We start from the raw sequence: 16,958 nt of genomic DNA on the forward strand, positions 1-16,958 counted from the left end.
GTGGGAATCCTCCCCAAGGGTGGACAAAGCGTTGACATGCTTATCCAAAAAGGTAGCGCTGCCATCTCAAGATACCGCAACCCTCAAGGATCCTGCTGATCGCAGGCAGGAGACTACCTTGTAGTCAATTTACACACATACTGGTACATTACTCAGACTGGCGATAGCGTCTGCTTAGGTTTGTAGCGCTGTAGCAGCGTGGACAGATACCTTATCTGCTGATATTGATACGCTGGATAAGGAAACCATTTTATTGACCCTGGGTCATATTAAGGATGCTGTCCTATATATGAGGGATGCTCAGAGAGACGTTGGCCTACTGGGTTCCAGAGCCAACACTATGGCGATTTCTGCTAGGCGAGCCCTATGGACCCGACAATGGAAGGGTGATGCCGACTCGAAGAGGCATATGGAGGTTTTGCCTTACAAGGGTGAGGAATTGTTTGGGGAAGGTCTCACGGTCCTGGTTTCCACAGCTACTGCAGGTAAATCAACTTTTTTGTCTTATGTTTCTTCACAGCCTAAGAAAACGCCACATTATCAGATGCAGTCCTTTCAGTCGCATAAATCCAAGAGAGTACGGGGATCTTCCTTTCTTACCAGAGGTAAGGGCAAGGGGAAAAAGCTGCCAACTACAGCTAGTTCCCAGGAGCAGAAGTCCTCCCCGGCTTCTACAAAACCCACCGCATGACGCTGGGGCTCCGCTGAGGGAGTCCGCCCCAGTGGGGGCACGTCTTCGACTTTTCAGCCGTGTCTGGGTTCAATCACAGGTAGATCCATGGGCAATAGACATTGTTTCCCAGGGTTACAGGCTGGAATTCGAAGAGGTGCCTCCTCGCCGGTTTTTCAAATCGGCCCTACCGGCTTCTTCCCCAGAGAGGGAGGTAGTTTTAAATGCGATTCAAAAATTGTCTCTCCAACAAGTGGTGGTCAAAGTTCCCCTGCTTCAGCAGGGGATGGGGTATTACTCAACCCTGTTTGTGGTCCCGAAACTGGACGGTTCGGTCAGACCCATTCTGAATTTAAAATCCTTAAACCTATACTTAAAAAGGTTCAAGAATCGCTCAGAGCGGTCATCGCCAGCCTGGAGGGGGGGGGGATTATATGATGTCCCTGGACATAAAGGATGCATACCTTCATGTCCCATATATCCTCCTCATCAGGCGTTCCTGAGATTTGCTGTACAGGATTGTCATTACCAATTTCAGACGTTGCCGTTTGGGCTTTCCACGGCCCCGAGGGTTTTCACCAAGGTAATGGCGGAAATGATGGTGCTACTGCGCAGGCAGGGAGTCACAATTATCCCGTACTTGGACGATCTCCTAATAAAAGCGAGATCAAGAGAGCAGTTGCTGAACAGTGTATCACTCTCCCTGAGGGTGTTGCAGCAGCACGGCTGGATTCTCAATCTCCCAAAGTCACAGTTGGTTCCAACGACCCGTTTGCCTTTCTTATGCATGATTCTGGATACAGAACAGAAAAGGGTTTTTCTCCCGATGGAAAAGGCCCAGGAACTCCAGAGCTTGGTCAGGGACCTGTTGAAGCCGAAAAGGGTGTCAGTGCATCAATGCACTCGAGTTCTGGGAAAGATGGTGGCGTCTTACGAGGCCATTCCATTCGGCAGGTTCCATGCGAGGACTTTTCAGTGGGACCTTCTGGACAAGTGGTCCGAGTCACATCTACATATACATCAGATGATCAGCCTGTCCCCAAGGGCCAGGGTATATCTCCTGTCGTGGCTGCAGAGTGCTCACCTTCTAGAGGGTCGCAGGTTTGGCATTCAGGACTGGGTTCTGGTAACCACGGACGCGAGCCTCCGAGGATGGGGAGCAGTCACACAGGAAAGAAACTTCCAAGGTCTGTGGTCAAGCCAGGAGGCTTGTCTACACATCATTGTACTGGAATTAAGGGCCATATACAACGGCCCTCGTCAAGCGGAGAATTTGCTTCGCGACCTACCGGTTCTGATTCAGTCAGACAACATCACCGCAGTGGCTCATGTAAACCGCCAAGGCGGAACAAAGAGCAGAGTGGCAATGGCAGAAGCCACCAGGATTCTTCGCTGGGTGGAAAATCATGTAAGCGCTCTGACAGCAGTCTTCATTCCGGGAGTGGAAAACTGGGAAGCAGACTTCCTCAGCAGACACGATCTACATCCCGGAGAGTGGGGACTTCATCTGGAAGTCTTTGCAGAGATTACAAGTCAGTGGGGACTGCCTCAAATAGACATGATGGCGTCACGCCTCAACAAGAAGCTTCCGAGATATTGTGCCAGGTCAAGGGACCCTCAGGCGATAGCAGTGGACGCCCTGGTGACACCGTGGGTGTTCCAGTCGGTCTATGTGTTCCCTCCTCTTCCTCTCATCTCAAAGATATTGAGAATCATAAGACGAAGAGGAGTACAGACAATTCTCATTGTTCCAGATTGGCCTCGAAGGGCCTGGTATCCGGATCTGCAGGAAATGCTCACAGAAGATCTGTGGTCTCTTCCTCTCAGAGAGGACCTGTTGCAACAGGGGCCATGTCTATTCCAAGACTTACCGCGACTGCGTTTGACGGCTTGGCGGTTGAACGCCGGATCCTAGCTGAAAAGGGCATTCCGGATGAGGTCATTCCTACTCTGATAAAGGCTAGGAAGGAGGTGACGGCGAAACATTATCACCGTATTTGGAGGAAGTATGTGTCTTGGTGTGAGTCCAAGAATGCTCCTCCGGAAGAATTCCATCTGGGCCGTTTTCTTCACTTCCTCCAGACTGGAGTGAATTTGGGCCTAAAACTAGGCTCCATTAAAGTTCAGATTTCGGCCCTATCCATTTTCTTTCAGAAGGAATTGGCTTCTCTCCCAGAAGACCAGACTTTTGTGAAGGGAGTGCTGCATATCCAGCCTCCCTTTGTGCCTCCAGTGGCACCATGAGACCTTAACGTGGTGTTACGGTTCCTTAAGTCTCACTGGTTTGAGCCGCTTCAAACGGTGGAATTAAAGTATCTCACTTGGAAGGTGGTCATGTTGTTGGCCTTGGCATCTGCTAGGAGAGTATCTGAGTTAGCGGCTTTGTCTCACAAAAGCCCCTATCTGATTTTCCATGTGGATAGAGCTGAGTTGCGGACTCGTCCTCAATTTTTGCCTAAGGTGGTTTCCTCTTTTCATATGAACCAACCTATTGTGGTGCCTGTGGCTACGCGGGACTTGGAGGATTCCGAGTCCCTTGATGTGGTCAGGGCATTGAAAATGTATGTAGCCAGAACGGCTCGGGTTAGGAAAACAGAGGCACTGTTTGTCCTGTATGCAGCCAACAAGGTTGGCGCTACTGCTTCTAAGCAGACTATTGCTCGCTGGATCTGTAATACGATTCAGCAAGCTCATTCTACGGCTGGATTGCCATTACCAAATTCGGTAAAGGCCCATTCCACTAGGAAGGTGTGCTCTTCTTGGGCGGCTGCCCGAGGCGTCTCGGCTTTACAGCTGTGCCGAGCGGCGACTTGGTCGGGTTCAAACACCTTTGCGAAATTCTACAAGTTTGATACCCTGGCTGATGAGGACCTCATGTTTGCCCATTCGGTGCTGCAGAGTCATCCGCACTCTCCCGCCCGTTTTGGAGCTTTGGTATAATCCCCATGGTCCTTACGGAGTCCCCAGCATCCTCTAGGACGTAAGAGAAAATAAGATTTTAAACCTACCGGTAAATCTTTTTCTCCTAGTCCGTAGAGGATGCTGGGCGCCCGTCCCAGTGCGGACTACTTTCTGCAAGACTTGTATATAGTTGTTGCTTGCATAAGGGTTATGTTCCGTTTTTGATCAGTCTTTGACTGATGCTGTTTTGTTTCATACTGTTAACTGGTTCGTATGTTCCAAGTTGTACGGTGTGGATGGTGTGGGCTGGTATGAATCTTGCCCTTAGATTACCAAATCCTTTCCTCGTACTGTCCGTCTCCTCTGGGCACAGTTTCTCTAACTGAGGTCTGGAGGAGGGGCATAGAGGGAGGAGCCAGTGCACACCCATATCTAAAGTTCTTTTTAGTGCCCATGTCTCCTGCGGAGCCCGTCTATCCCTATGGTCCTTACGGAGTCCCCAGCATCCTCTACGGACTAGGAGAAAAAGATTTACCGGTAGGTCTAAAATCTTATTATTTTTAGTTTGAGAAATAATATCCCAAAGAGTGCAGGGTCAGAACAATGCGTTGCCAATCCCCATAGCTAAGTTTTGGGGAGAGCCCAATCAAGCCTCTCCAACCTCTTGGACCTCAGCTCTGTTCTTAAATGTACCTCATCTGGAGCAGGAGGGTATGCACTGGGCTGGCACATGCACAGTAAAACCTTAAACAGGACTGTACTGTGTATGCGGTGGGCCAGAGCATGGAAGGGGCCCCTGGGCCTAAAGCCTGTATAGTGGCCAAACCCCCTGAAGTGGTGGTAATTCTGTATGTAATGAACATTACAAAAGAGAAGATTCTTACCACTATTTTTTTCTCAGCGCTAATTCGCACACACATATATTTATTATTTATCACCAGTTATTTATATAGCACAAACATATTCCGCAGCGCTTTACAAAGAAGTATTGCATATCAAATTATTTAGCACAGTCTCCAGGTGGACCCTAGTTGCATCACGTAATGAGTAAGACTCACTGTCAGCAAAGAACCTGCCGCCGAGAAGAGCTGTTTGGCGAGACGGCAGCAATGATGTGTGAGGACATGTCTTTAATGCTGAGATTTCACAGACATTTCTTGCAAAAGCCTATCTACTGCAGCAGACCACAGTCTCCATTATTATCATTGTACTACTGAATGTGCTAAGGGGGTAATTCTGAGTTGATCGCAGCAGGATCTTTGTTAGCAGTTGGGCAAAACCATGGTGGTCATTCCGAGTTGTTCGCTCGGTAATTTTCCTCGCATCGCAGCGATTTTCCGCTAATTGCGCATGCGCAATGTTCGCACTGCAACTGCGCCAAGTAAATTTGCTATGAAGTTTGGTTTTTTACTCACGGCATTACAAGGTTTTTTCTTCGTTCTGGTGATCGTAATGTGATTGACAGGAAGTGGGTGTTTCTGGGCGGAAACTGGCCGTTTTATGTGTGTGTGTGAAAAAACGCTACCGTTTCTGGGAAAAACGCGGGAGTGGCTGGAGAAACGGAGGAGTGTCTGGGCGAACGCTGGGTGTGTTTGTGACGTCAAACCAGGAACAACAAGCACTGAACTGATCGCACTGGAAGAGTAAGTCTCGAGCTACTCAGAAACTGCACAGAGAAGTCTTTTCGCAATATTGCAAATCTTTCGTTCGCAAATTTGATAAGCTAAGATTCACTCCCAGTAGGCGGCGGCTTAGCGCGTGCAAAGCTGCTAAAAGCAGCTTGCGAGCGAACAACTCGGAATGACCACCCATGTGCAGTGCAGGGGGAGCAGATATAACATGTGCAGAGAGAGTTAGATTTGGGTGTTGTGTGTTCAATCTGCAATCTAAATTGCAGTGTAAAAATAAAGCAGCCAGTATTTACCCTGCACAGAAACAAAATAACCCACCCAAATCCAACTCTCTCTGCACGTTATATCTGCCCCCCTGCAGTGCACATGGTTTTGACCAACTGCTAAAAAATTTCCTGCTGCGATCAACTTGGAATTACCCCCTAAACTCTGAAAAGTCAATTTGGGGTTTTACAAATGAGAAACCTTGGGTGAATAGTGAAGTTCTTTCCCTGTTAAGATGATGGGATAGCGCATTTAAATCAAAGGGTAGTACAGCATATTAAATTCTAAGTAGACTAAGTAGAAATATTCTAAGAAGAGTAGCTGTCCCCAGAACCACAGTCTGAACGCTTTTCTCACTGCTTGCACTTTGTTAGTTATGAAGTGTTTTGAGGGAATGACTCTGAGGCACCTTAAGAATGGTGTTCTGGTGGGCTTTGATTGCTATCAGTTTGCATTTAGAGCAAATAGATCCACTGAGCAGTGGTGCATTTACGATTAGGCACATGAGGCACGTGCCTAGGGGCGGCACTTGTTTGGGGGCGGCACTTAGATTCTTGTGTTGGTACTGTCATCCAGAAATGTACCAGTAACTGCAAAATATTTCCACTGTACTGTATCATATGCTATCTTGAATGGAGTGTAAATGGGTAGGATATGCACATACTACCCCTTAACCTCTTCAGTGGTGGGTTTTATTAAAAAATACACATCTCGCATGGTGTGTTTTTAAATTTAGGGAGTGCAGGGGTTAAAGTACAGGGGGGGAGTGCAGGGGGGCTATTGCCTGCGGGGGAACACCCGCGGGTATCGCCAGCGTCATTGCTAATTGCAAAAACCCTTACACAGTGGGTTTTAATTTAAAAAATACACACCTACCAATGGTGAGTTTTTCAGTACAGGGATGCAGGGGCTAAAGTGCCGGTGGGGAGGTGAAGGGGGGTGATCGCCCACACAGGAACACCCATGGGAATCGCCAGCGTCATTGGTAATTACTGGCTGATACTCTGGAAACAGCTGTGCAGTGTGCACGGCGCCCAGGAATAAGCATACACTATTATACAGTTAAGGCCATCCCCCGACCAATAGCAGTTCAGGGGGCGGGCTCAACTCCATAATAGCTTATGCAGCGTGCATGGTGCCCGGGAAATCAGCCAGTACTAGTAGTATGCACGGAAATCTTCCGAGGTGGCCATCGCTGACAGCGATGGAAGATTTCCGTGCATACCACTGAAGGAGTTAAAGCTGTTCTATTTAGTAAATATGTATACATAATGAAAATTAAAAAAATTCAGATTTTGTGTTTTTTAATTATTAAATTGGCTATAAATGTTTACAGATATCACTTCAATAGTGAGCCTGATTACTGGTGGGAATGAAATTAGTTATAGGACAGAGGTGGAGCTCTTTGTTATGTGTGGAGAGGATAATTTCCTGTGGGGGGAGGTAGTGATAGATTTTAGGAGATCTGGGTAAACTATCTCACCATCGTTATATGTAAATGACAAAGAGGTGGAGATGGTTAGTGATTTTAATTTTTTTACAGTCAGTCTTACTGACAGTTTATTATAGTCTTCACACATTTTATTTGTGGTTGGGAAGGCACACAAATGTCTTTTTTTTTCTGAGACTACGGGCGGTGGACTTACCAAGGCTCAATCTCACAATTTTTTATCGAGAGTCTCTGAACCAATGGGAACTGCAGCTGAGAACCATTGGTCAATCTATTCTAGATAGAGGACATTTTTGCTAGGAGAAGCTTATTAAAAATTAATAAGATCATTGCTGATCCTAGTCATCCATGCCACTCCCTATTTACTTTATTGCTTTCTAAAAACCGCTATAGGTGTCTTAAAAATACCAATAGGTTGCAAGGTAGTTTATTTTCTTTTGTGATGGTTAGTCTGAATTTCTAATATCCTGTTTTAGCTTATGTGTTATACTCATACATTCATACATTAAGTTTATGTAAACTTAAAAGCATTTTTTAATGTTTATTTATTATTTATTTATTAACCGTTTCTTATATAGCGCAGCATATTCCGTTGCACTTTACAATTAGAACAACAGTAATAGAACAAACTGGGTAAAACCAGACAGACATAGAGGTAGGAAGGCCCTGCTCGCAAGCTTACAATCTATAGGAAAATAGGTATTGATACACAAGGATAGATGATACTTATTGCATAAAGGTCCACCAGGTTGCTAGGTTCTTAATGGGTTGTATGGTATGATCACCCAGCAATGTTGGCCAAGGGTCAAGAGGGTGTGAGAGTAAAGAAAGACAAGATATGTGATGTTATGTGTACTTTACAGAGAGGATGTGATTAGATAGGGAAGCATTGAAGGTTATGTGGGTTGGTCTGGAATTTGATATGCTTGTCTTAAGAGGTGAGCTTTCAGGGAACATTTAAAGGTTTGGAGACTAGAGGTGAGTGGGATGGCATTACACAGACTGGGTGAAGCACGGATAATGTCCTGTAATTTTGAGTGTGAACAAGTATTGCGTGTGGATGAGAGACGCAGATCTTGTGCAGAGCGGAGAGGTCTGGTAGGGACATATTTTGAGATGAGTGAAGAGATGTATGTTGGTGCAGTTTTGTTAATAGACTTGTATGTAAGTAAAAGTTTTTTATATTTAATACGGTAGAATACTGGTAACCAATGGAGGGACTGACAGAGTGGATCTGCAAACGATGAACGTCTAGTGAGGAAGATTAGCCTTGCAGCTGCATTCAAAATGGATTGTAATGGTGAAAGCCTATGTGCCTAATTCAGACCTGATCACTGCTGCAAATTTGTTAGCAGTTGGGCAAAACCATGGGGGTCATTCTGACCTGTTTGCTCGCTGCTTTTTATCTCAGCCGAGCGAACGGGTACCCACTGCGCATGGCCGGCACCGTAGTGCACAGGCGCATGCCAGACGGCCGAAGGCCATAGCTGGGATGCGATCGCCTCTGCCTGATTGACAGGCAGAGGCGGTCGCTGAGCAGGAGCAGGCGGAACGTCGGCGTTTGGCCGCCGTTTCATGGGTGCGGTCTGGCCCGGCCAACGCAGATGTGGCCGAACCGTTCGGGGAGCAGCCCACAGCAGCTGTGTGACGTCATAGGCAGCTGCTGCGGGCCGGGGATACCTGTGCCAGGGAGCGCTGTGCGATGCCTTTGCACTTCTGCGGGGGGGGGGGGGTGGCCCTGTGCTGGGCGTCCCCCCGCATGTCTGAGTGCCTGATCGTAGCTGTGCTAAATTTAGCACAGCTCCTATCAACTCGGAATGACCCCCCATGTGCACTGCAGGGGGGGCAGATATAACATGTGCAGAGAGAGTACGATTTGGGTGGGGTGTGTTCAAACTGAAATCTAAATTTCAGTGTAAAAATAAATCAGCCAATAAATCAGACAGTATTTACCCTGCACATAAACAATGTAACGCACCCAAATCTAACTCTCTCTGCACGTTATATCTGCCCCACCTGCAATTCACATGGTTTTGCACAACTCCTAACAAAGTTGCAGCAACGATCAGGTCTGTATGTTTGGGAAGACCAGTCAGGTGGCTATTACAATAATCAATGCGGGAGATAATGAGAGCAGGGATTAGAGTTTTTGCTGTGTCTTGTGTAAGATATGGTCATATTTTGGATATGTTTCTTAGATGTATGTAACATAATCTTGAGACAGATTGAAAGTGGGGAACAAAGGACAGTTCAGAGTCAAGAATGACACCTCGGCAGTGAGCTTGAGGGGTAGGGATGATTGCTGAGTTATCAACAGTGATAGAGATATCAGGTTGGTAACTACTATTGGCCGATGGAAATATAATTAATTCTGTTTTGGAAATATTAAGTTTGAGGTGGCGAGATGTCATCCAAGATGAAATGGCAGAAAGGCATTCAGTGACACGGCCCAATACAGATGGTGACAAATCAGGGGAGGACAGGTAGATTTGAGTATCATCTGCATACAGATGGTACTGAAATCTGAAAGAGTTGATTTGTTTGCCAAGAGATGTATATATAGAGAAAAGCAGAGGACCTAAGACTGAGCCTTGAGGTACTCCAACTGAAAGAGGTAGTGAAAAGGAGGTGGAATCAGAGAAACAAACACTGAAGGAGTGATTAGATAAGTAGGTTGAGAACCAAGAAAGGGCTGTGTCCTGAAGACCTATGGATTGTGTTTGTATGAGAAGAGAGTGGTCAACAGTGTCAAAAGCAGCAGAGAGATCAAGGAGAATAAGTAGTGAGTATTGGCCTTTAGATTTAGCAGTGACCAGATCATTCACTACCTTAGTCAGTGCTGTCTCTGTGGAGTGTTGGGCACAAAATCCTGACTGAAGTGGGTCCAGTAAACTGTGCGAGTTAAGAAAGTGTGTGAGGCGAGTGTAGGCAAGTCTCTCAAGTACAAATAATAAATAAGCAGGTGCGCAACCAACAGCAGCAGGTAGGAGGAAGGTCAGTTCCTCAAAACTAAACAGTAGAAAGAAAATGTATACCAGCGCTGGCTGAACCAATTAATTTTGTATTAAATAAAATAATAAGGATGGTTTGCTCTATGTAAAAAAGTAACAATTTATTAACATATCACATGTAAACAATTCTAAAAAGAAGGAATTCCTGTTGCCACAAGGTGGCGATAAAACTTAGTAATGTCTTATCTGGATAAAATTTCATGGGTTTCACATTCTCCTATATTGAAATTGTCCATTCCTAAAGGCTAGGACACCCTCTCCTTGTGCATTCACTGTAATAGGTAAATAATTACCAGATCCCCACGTTGGTAAGCATCAGCGTTGGAACAAGTCCATTTTATAGCTGTAGGGGTGGATCAGACCGGTTTGATGAATGGGTCCAGTGAGGGGAGAGAAGTCCAAAATGTACCGAAGGATGACAAAGGCTTTGCGGGCCGGTTGGAGAGTGAAGTCCAGATGAGTGAAGTAAGCTCAACGCGTTTCACTGGTATAATCCAGCTTCCTCAGGAGCATAAAATCCATAAGCATGGGGTACTCTATTTATACCCTTCCTAATAAATTGATAAGCACCAGCTGTTTGGGTCATTGCTAATACATAAGGGCAAACCATCCAAAATAACAATATAAAAAACTAACAATACAAAGCACAATCTTAGTGTCTATTTATAAGATGTATTTTATTTAAAAACGAGTATTATTACCCCATTTATACAAAAGGAAATATAAGATAGTGCCGATCATGTGACGTGCCTCGTCACGTGATCGGCAAAAAAGGCAGTCCCATTGGTCAGTAAATGTGTCTCAATGGTCACGTGGTCTCCAACACATGACCGTGTTCCTATAACACCTTCCTCCAAAGTACAATCTCACTCCTAAAAGGACCTCGGCAATCTTCCGTCCCATAGGTCGGCCTACACCACCTGACGGGTCGCCCACGTGACGTGACGTGCGTCGTCACCCAGTTCGTCACGTGAGCACGTTCTCCGCACTGTGAGCTACCCTTCAAAGCGAGGACCCGGAAATCTAAAGGGTCTCCTAGTGGAATACTAGACCCGCCCCGGGCTTCCCTCATAGCAGTCTCCGTACTCCATAGTTGTCATGGAAACTCGTTCGGCAGGGCTAGCTTATCAGTCCTTTGTTAGGGTTTTACAGGTTGAGATTATACTCTATTATTGGAGATGTGTTTTCTTATCAATATAAGAGACAGTGTTGCATAAAATGTAGGTGAATAAACATTGAGAACTCATCAATTATCAGATTCCCTTTACTTTAAGCAGATATAGACATAGTTTTCTTCCTCCTGTATATAACATTATAAATCCACATGGAGTTAGATATTTTGACTACCATTATGGTTAAATAAGATTAGATGCATGAATGAATTCGAATCACCTAGTCTATAGTCTACATACAATTATCCATAGATGTTACTCCAGTTTGTACAAAGTAATATATATTGTTATTATTCCTTAATTATTTTCATTTTAATTTATTCATTTTGTATGGAAATCTGTGCATCTGCACGCATCCTCTGGAAGAGGTCTCCATCGTTTCAAGTTGATCTACCAAATACCCAAAAGGGGAAATATATAATCATATGACACGCCTAATATTAGTAATGTTATCATGAAAAAACATATATGTAAATGATGGCACTAAAATCAAAATACATATGTCACAATATTGGAAAAATTCCATATACCCCTAGATGACAGAGTTCAATTCAATGGCTTCGTTTAGTCCATCTGCATGTAACGAATTATATTTAAGCATCCAGAAGACTTCCCTACGGCATAGTTGATTGAACCTATCACCTCCTCTATCTGTTGGTGTAATATGTTCAAGGCAAATGATAGAAAGACAGGCTGGATTACTTTCATGTTTCTCTAAATAATGTCGTGAAACACTGTGTGCCTCCAGTTTACGTATTATGTTTCGGCGATGTTCCATGAAACGTGTATGTATCGCTCTCGTGGTCCTGCCTACATAATTCAGGCCACACCCACAGGTTAACACATATATCACGAATTTGGAATCACAATTCATGAAAGATTTAAGGGTATATTTCTCAGAAGAGCCTGGAGTAGAAATGTGTGTGATCTTACGTTTATTATTATTTTATTTTATACAAAATTAATTGGTTCAGCCAGCGCAAGTCTCTCAAGTAGCTTGGAGGGGCATGGGAACTGAGAGATGGGACGGTAATTTGAGAGAACATTAGGGTCAGAGTTTTGTTTTTTCAGAATGGGAGTAATCACTGCATGCTTGTACAGAGAAAGAAAGATACCAATAGACAGAGAGAGATTACAGATTTTAGTTAAGTGTGGGATGAGCACAGCAGACAGAACTTTACTAATTTGTGAGGGTATAGAATCAAGGGAAGAGGTAGTAGAGTAGGCAGATGAGAAGAGCGCAGATACTTCATCTTCATTTGTAGGTTTAAATGAGGAGAAGGTGTTAGAGGGTTCAGGAAGGGAATTGAGTAGGTCACTGGCTGTGGAAGAGCATACCATTTCATTCCGGATCTTGTCTCTGAAATAGGAAGCAAGATCTTGTGCACTGATAGTGGCTGGTGGATTGGGTGAGGGAGGGACAAGAAGTGAGTTAAATGTATCAAAAAGTCGCTTGGGGTTACAGGCTTGAGCAGAGATGAGAGATTGGAAATATGTTTGTTTGGCAGTGTCCAGAGCATTACGATAAGAGTGGTACACGGTCTTATATGTGAGAAAATCACTTGAATTATGAGATTTACGCCACTGGCGCTCTACTTTACAAGAGAGTTTTCGTAGGTGTCTTGTGTATTTAGAGTGCCACGGTTAACATCTAAGGCTACGTGGAATGTGATGGGTAGCCAGAGCCACTTCATCGAGTGCTGGTTCTAGAGTTTGGTTAAGGTGTGATACAACAGTCTCATGAGAGGTGAATGTAGAAATTGGTGAGAGCAGTGGTTGCAGTGAGGTAGATAGTTGTTGAAAATTAATAGCGTTAATATTTCTGCAGGTTAGAGGCGGCTTGGTAGACTTCAGGGACAATGAGTTTGAATTAATGGAGGAGATCATGCAGGTGATAAGGTTGTGATCTGAGAGAGGAAAGGGAGTGTTAGTGAGTTCAGAAACAGCATAGTCTGGGGAATACAAGATCAAGGCAGTGGCCCTCCTGATGGAGTCAGTCCATTGGGAGAGGACAAAACAGTGTGTGTAAGATTTGGACAGTAATATTCCAACCCCACCTCCTTTAACATTACCAGGCCTGGGGGGGGGGGGGGGGGGTGAAGTGGAGGCCACTATGTGACAGTGCTGTAGGGGAGCCCATGTTTCTGTTATAGCTAGCATATTAAGTTTTTTTTAAATGAAAAGGTCATGAATAGATGTTAATTTGTTGCAAACAGAGCATTTTGGTGCAATTTGGAGCAATTTGGTGCATTCCATAAAGCATGTTTTAGTGACGTGGAGGGAGATGGAAGACATGTGATGTTTATAAGGTTTGTTGGATTTATATTCTATTGTGAATCAGCTGAATGTAAGCGTGGTATGTGGATGGGATCTGGATTTAGGGATATGTCACCAGCTAGTAGAAGCAGAAGAAGAGAGAGTTAGGTATAGTTGGGGGAGGTGTGTGAAAGTTTCTTATGGTGACAGGTTGACGATGTTGCAGTTAGTGTACATAGATAGGTTAAAAGCTCATGAGTGTTAATAAGAGGGGAGTAGAATAATGAGGCTGCAGTGTGTACAGAGCGACGAATATCAGGAATAGTGAAGGATGGTGCCATTTTATAGAGGATACCGTGAAGTGTTATTAGGAAAAACAGTTTGTGGTACACTGTGTTTTTTTTAAATAGAAGTATAGAGAGTGCATAAGGAAAATGCAAGTTAAATGTTGAAATTACCTGGCTTCCAATGTTTTTCAATGTTTGTTTAACTGTTGGTTTAACTGTTATTTTTCAATTTTCCTAACTTTGTAATTTCCAAACTTTGTATATTTCCAAACTCGGACAACTGCCCCATAACTGGATGCAAACATATACTAGGTCTAATTAACAAAGGCTTCACCTAAAGCCAATTGGACATCTAATCAGAAGACTTAAATTATCCTGTGTTAAGTAAACACCAGTCCATGTATGCTCAATAAACCACACTCCACTGAACATCTTCAGAAGAGATAATATCAGCTACAAACAAGTACTAATATTATACAAATACATTTACATACACTGCTACAGTATATTATACATTAGTGTGAATTCAGATTAGGAGTTGTAGTTTGCAGGATGTCAATGAGAAATCACATACATTGAATACAGAGCTGAGGGTGTATGTGTCTTAATGCACAGAGATGCAGGGATCATCAATGAGAAATCACATACCTGTGAGATGAAAAGATACAGAAAGCTGATTCAGTGAGATATATGTAGAATAACTGTTGGTTTAACTGTTATTTTAAAATTTTCCTAACTTTGTAATTTCCGAACTTCGTATATTTCCTAACTCAGACAACTGTGACTGCATGACCCCGCATATCGAGTATACACACTGCCCAATATGCGCCAATGGGAGTGATATGCCGGTCCGATCCGCTGGATCAGATTACATATTGATCAGTGTGTACTCAACTTTAGTACATACAGTAGGCCTCAGAGAATTAAGAAGCATGTGCATGTCTCTTGTTATAGGTTTGTGTCTTTATAGTCAGACAGCTTAGAAAATACTGTGATAGTGAGGCAAAAATGATCTGATGTAAGAATATGGTGGCACTAAAACATATTTCCATGTATATTTAAGCAAACTCTTACTGTAGTTACTATTTGTGTGTTTGCAGTTAACTATGCCAGTAGTTTCAGCCCATACCGAGATGGGCGCTACGCAGAGAGGCGCTTGCGTTCATCCTCAGAGGGCACAGCAGGAGGCAGCAGAATTACTTTTAAACCAAAGGAAGGAAACACAGAAGAATTTACTCATTTCAGAAAACAGAGAACTATATCCACTTCTTCCAAAATGAATAGCATGGTAAGTGAAACATTTCCTTTTAGCAGCATTACCTCCTTGTCTCTGATCTATAACATTCCATCTTCATAACAGAATGGCTGTTACAGTTTTCATTAGCATTTCATGTATTTATTTATTCTATTTGCAATTCAAACCAAAATATTTCAGTGTAACAATGTTGAACTATGTAAATTTGTTTCTATTTTTGTGTTTTAATGAAATGGACCTTTCTAACCACAAATATGATATACTACAATTTTTGCTAATTCCATGAGCTGACTATACCCCATATCTCTGGGAAGGGACAGCCAAGTCGACAAGCAGGAGGCTGTATGTGGGGGTGGCAAGGCAAAGGGGGCAATTTGTGAGTGTGTGTGTGTGTGTGTGGGGGGGGGGGTGATGCAGTATACGAGGTGGTGTCCATGATTGTGTCATCATGGCCATGCCAGTGTTGTACAGCAGGGGGCATGACTACGATGAAGTGATTCAACGTAAATTGCATCATGAGCCGCAGGACCTCGGAAAAGGGGCAGCTGGGTGGTGGGTTTGGGCCAGCTCCGGGAGACTTGCCCCAGTTTCGGGAGCCTTCCGGCCATTCCGGGACAGTAGGAGAGTATGGTATACCGCTGTACTAGAACGCTCTACATTACACTGTTTGATTGCGGACTAAAAACCGGGTAAAGTATGATGGTTTGCAAATTATATTGATTTGATTTATACTCCATTCATTTAGAACGAGATGTAGGGCTAGATTTAAGCGTGTTAGAAGTTCAAATTTAAAATAGCACTAATGTTAAATGTAAAACCAGGAAAGTTTTGCATCTAATATTAATGTCACTTTACATTACTAGGTGAAACCCACTGCATTGTTTGCAAATGCCACCGCTTTCTCAGTCTTGCCCTTTGTCTCTGTTGCCATGTGAAAACAGCTGCACTTAATAATTCCACAATGTACCTGACAAATGACTATTGGTAATTTACAGTATCTGTCCGTCTACCTGAGAAATGAGCTTAATATTTGTGCTCAGATCTCCACATGATAAACCTTGGCCTTAACTACCTTTGGTTAAATCCTCTCTATTATTCAGTGAACTTCATAAATTTTTATTCCATTCCAAATATAGGGTCTAATTCAGACCTGATCGCAGCAGCAAATTTGTTAGCTAATGGGCAAAATCATGGCCCTCATTCCAAATTGTTTGCTCGCAAGCTGCTTTTAGCAGCATTGCACACGCTAAGCCGCCGCCTACTGGGAGTGAATCTTAGCTTAGCAAATTTGCGAACGAAAGATTCTCAAAATTGCGAATAGAAATTTCTAAGCAGTTTCTGAGTAGCTCGACACTTACTCTGCCACTGCGATCAGTTCAGTCAGTTTCGTTCCTGGTTTGACGTCACAAACACACCCAGCGTTCACCCAGACACTCCCCCGTTTCTCCAGCCACTCCCGCGTTTTTTCCAGAAACGGCAGCGTTTTTTCACACACTCCCATAAAACGGCCAGTTTCCGCCCAGAAACACCCACTTCCTGTCAATCACACTCCGATCACCAGAACGAAGAAAAAACCTCGTAATGCCGTGAGTAAAATACCAAACTTCTTAGTAAATTTACTTGGCGCAGCCGCAGTGCGAACATTGCGCATGCGCAGTTTGCGGAAAATCGCTGCGATGCGATGAAAAAGAACGAGCGAACAACTCGGAATGAGGGCCAATGTGCAGTGCAGGTGTGGCAGATGTAACATGTGCAGAGAGAGTTAGATTTGGGTGGGTTATATTGTTTCTGTGCAGGGAAAATACTGTCTGCTTTTTTTTTACACTGCAATTTAGATTTCAGTTTGAACACACCCCACCCAACTCTAACTCTCTCTGCATGTTCATTCAAATCTGATCACTGCTGTGCGTTTTCGCACAGCAGACGATAAGATCAGAACTGCGCATACGTATGCACCACAATGCGCAGGCGCATTGCACAGCTACAACGTACATCGGCAGTCAGCGATAGGATGGTGCGAAGGATCAATTCGCACGGGCGTATGCAAGGTGATTGACAGGA

General features: G+C 44.1%; 1 protein-coding gene across 4 annotated transcripts in view; it reads left to right on the plus strand.

The window, feature by feature from the left end:
• Positions 1–16,958, plus strand: part of CCSER1 (coiled-coil serine rich protein 1) — a 1,413,620-nt gene that overhangs the window by 217,028 nt on the left and 1,179,634 nt on the right. For all 4 annotated transcript variants that reach the window (XM_063917302.1, XM_063917330.1, XM_063917310.1 and 1 more), the window contains exon 3: positions 14,743–14,930. In XM_063917302.1, the coding sequence (XP_063773372.1) occupies positions 14,743–14,930 (188 nt within the window). The remainder of the gene's footprint in view (positions 1–14,742; positions 14,931–16,958) is intronic.

This window comes from Pseudophryne corroboree, chromosome 1, assembly GCF_028390025.1.
Source record: "Pseudophryne corroboree isolate aPseCor3 chromosome 1, aPseCor3.hap2, whole genome shotgun sequence".
In the NCBI taxonomy this organism is placed as follows: Eukaryota; Metazoa; Chordata; class Amphibia; order Anura; family Myobatrachidae; genus Pseudophryne; species Pseudophryne corroboree.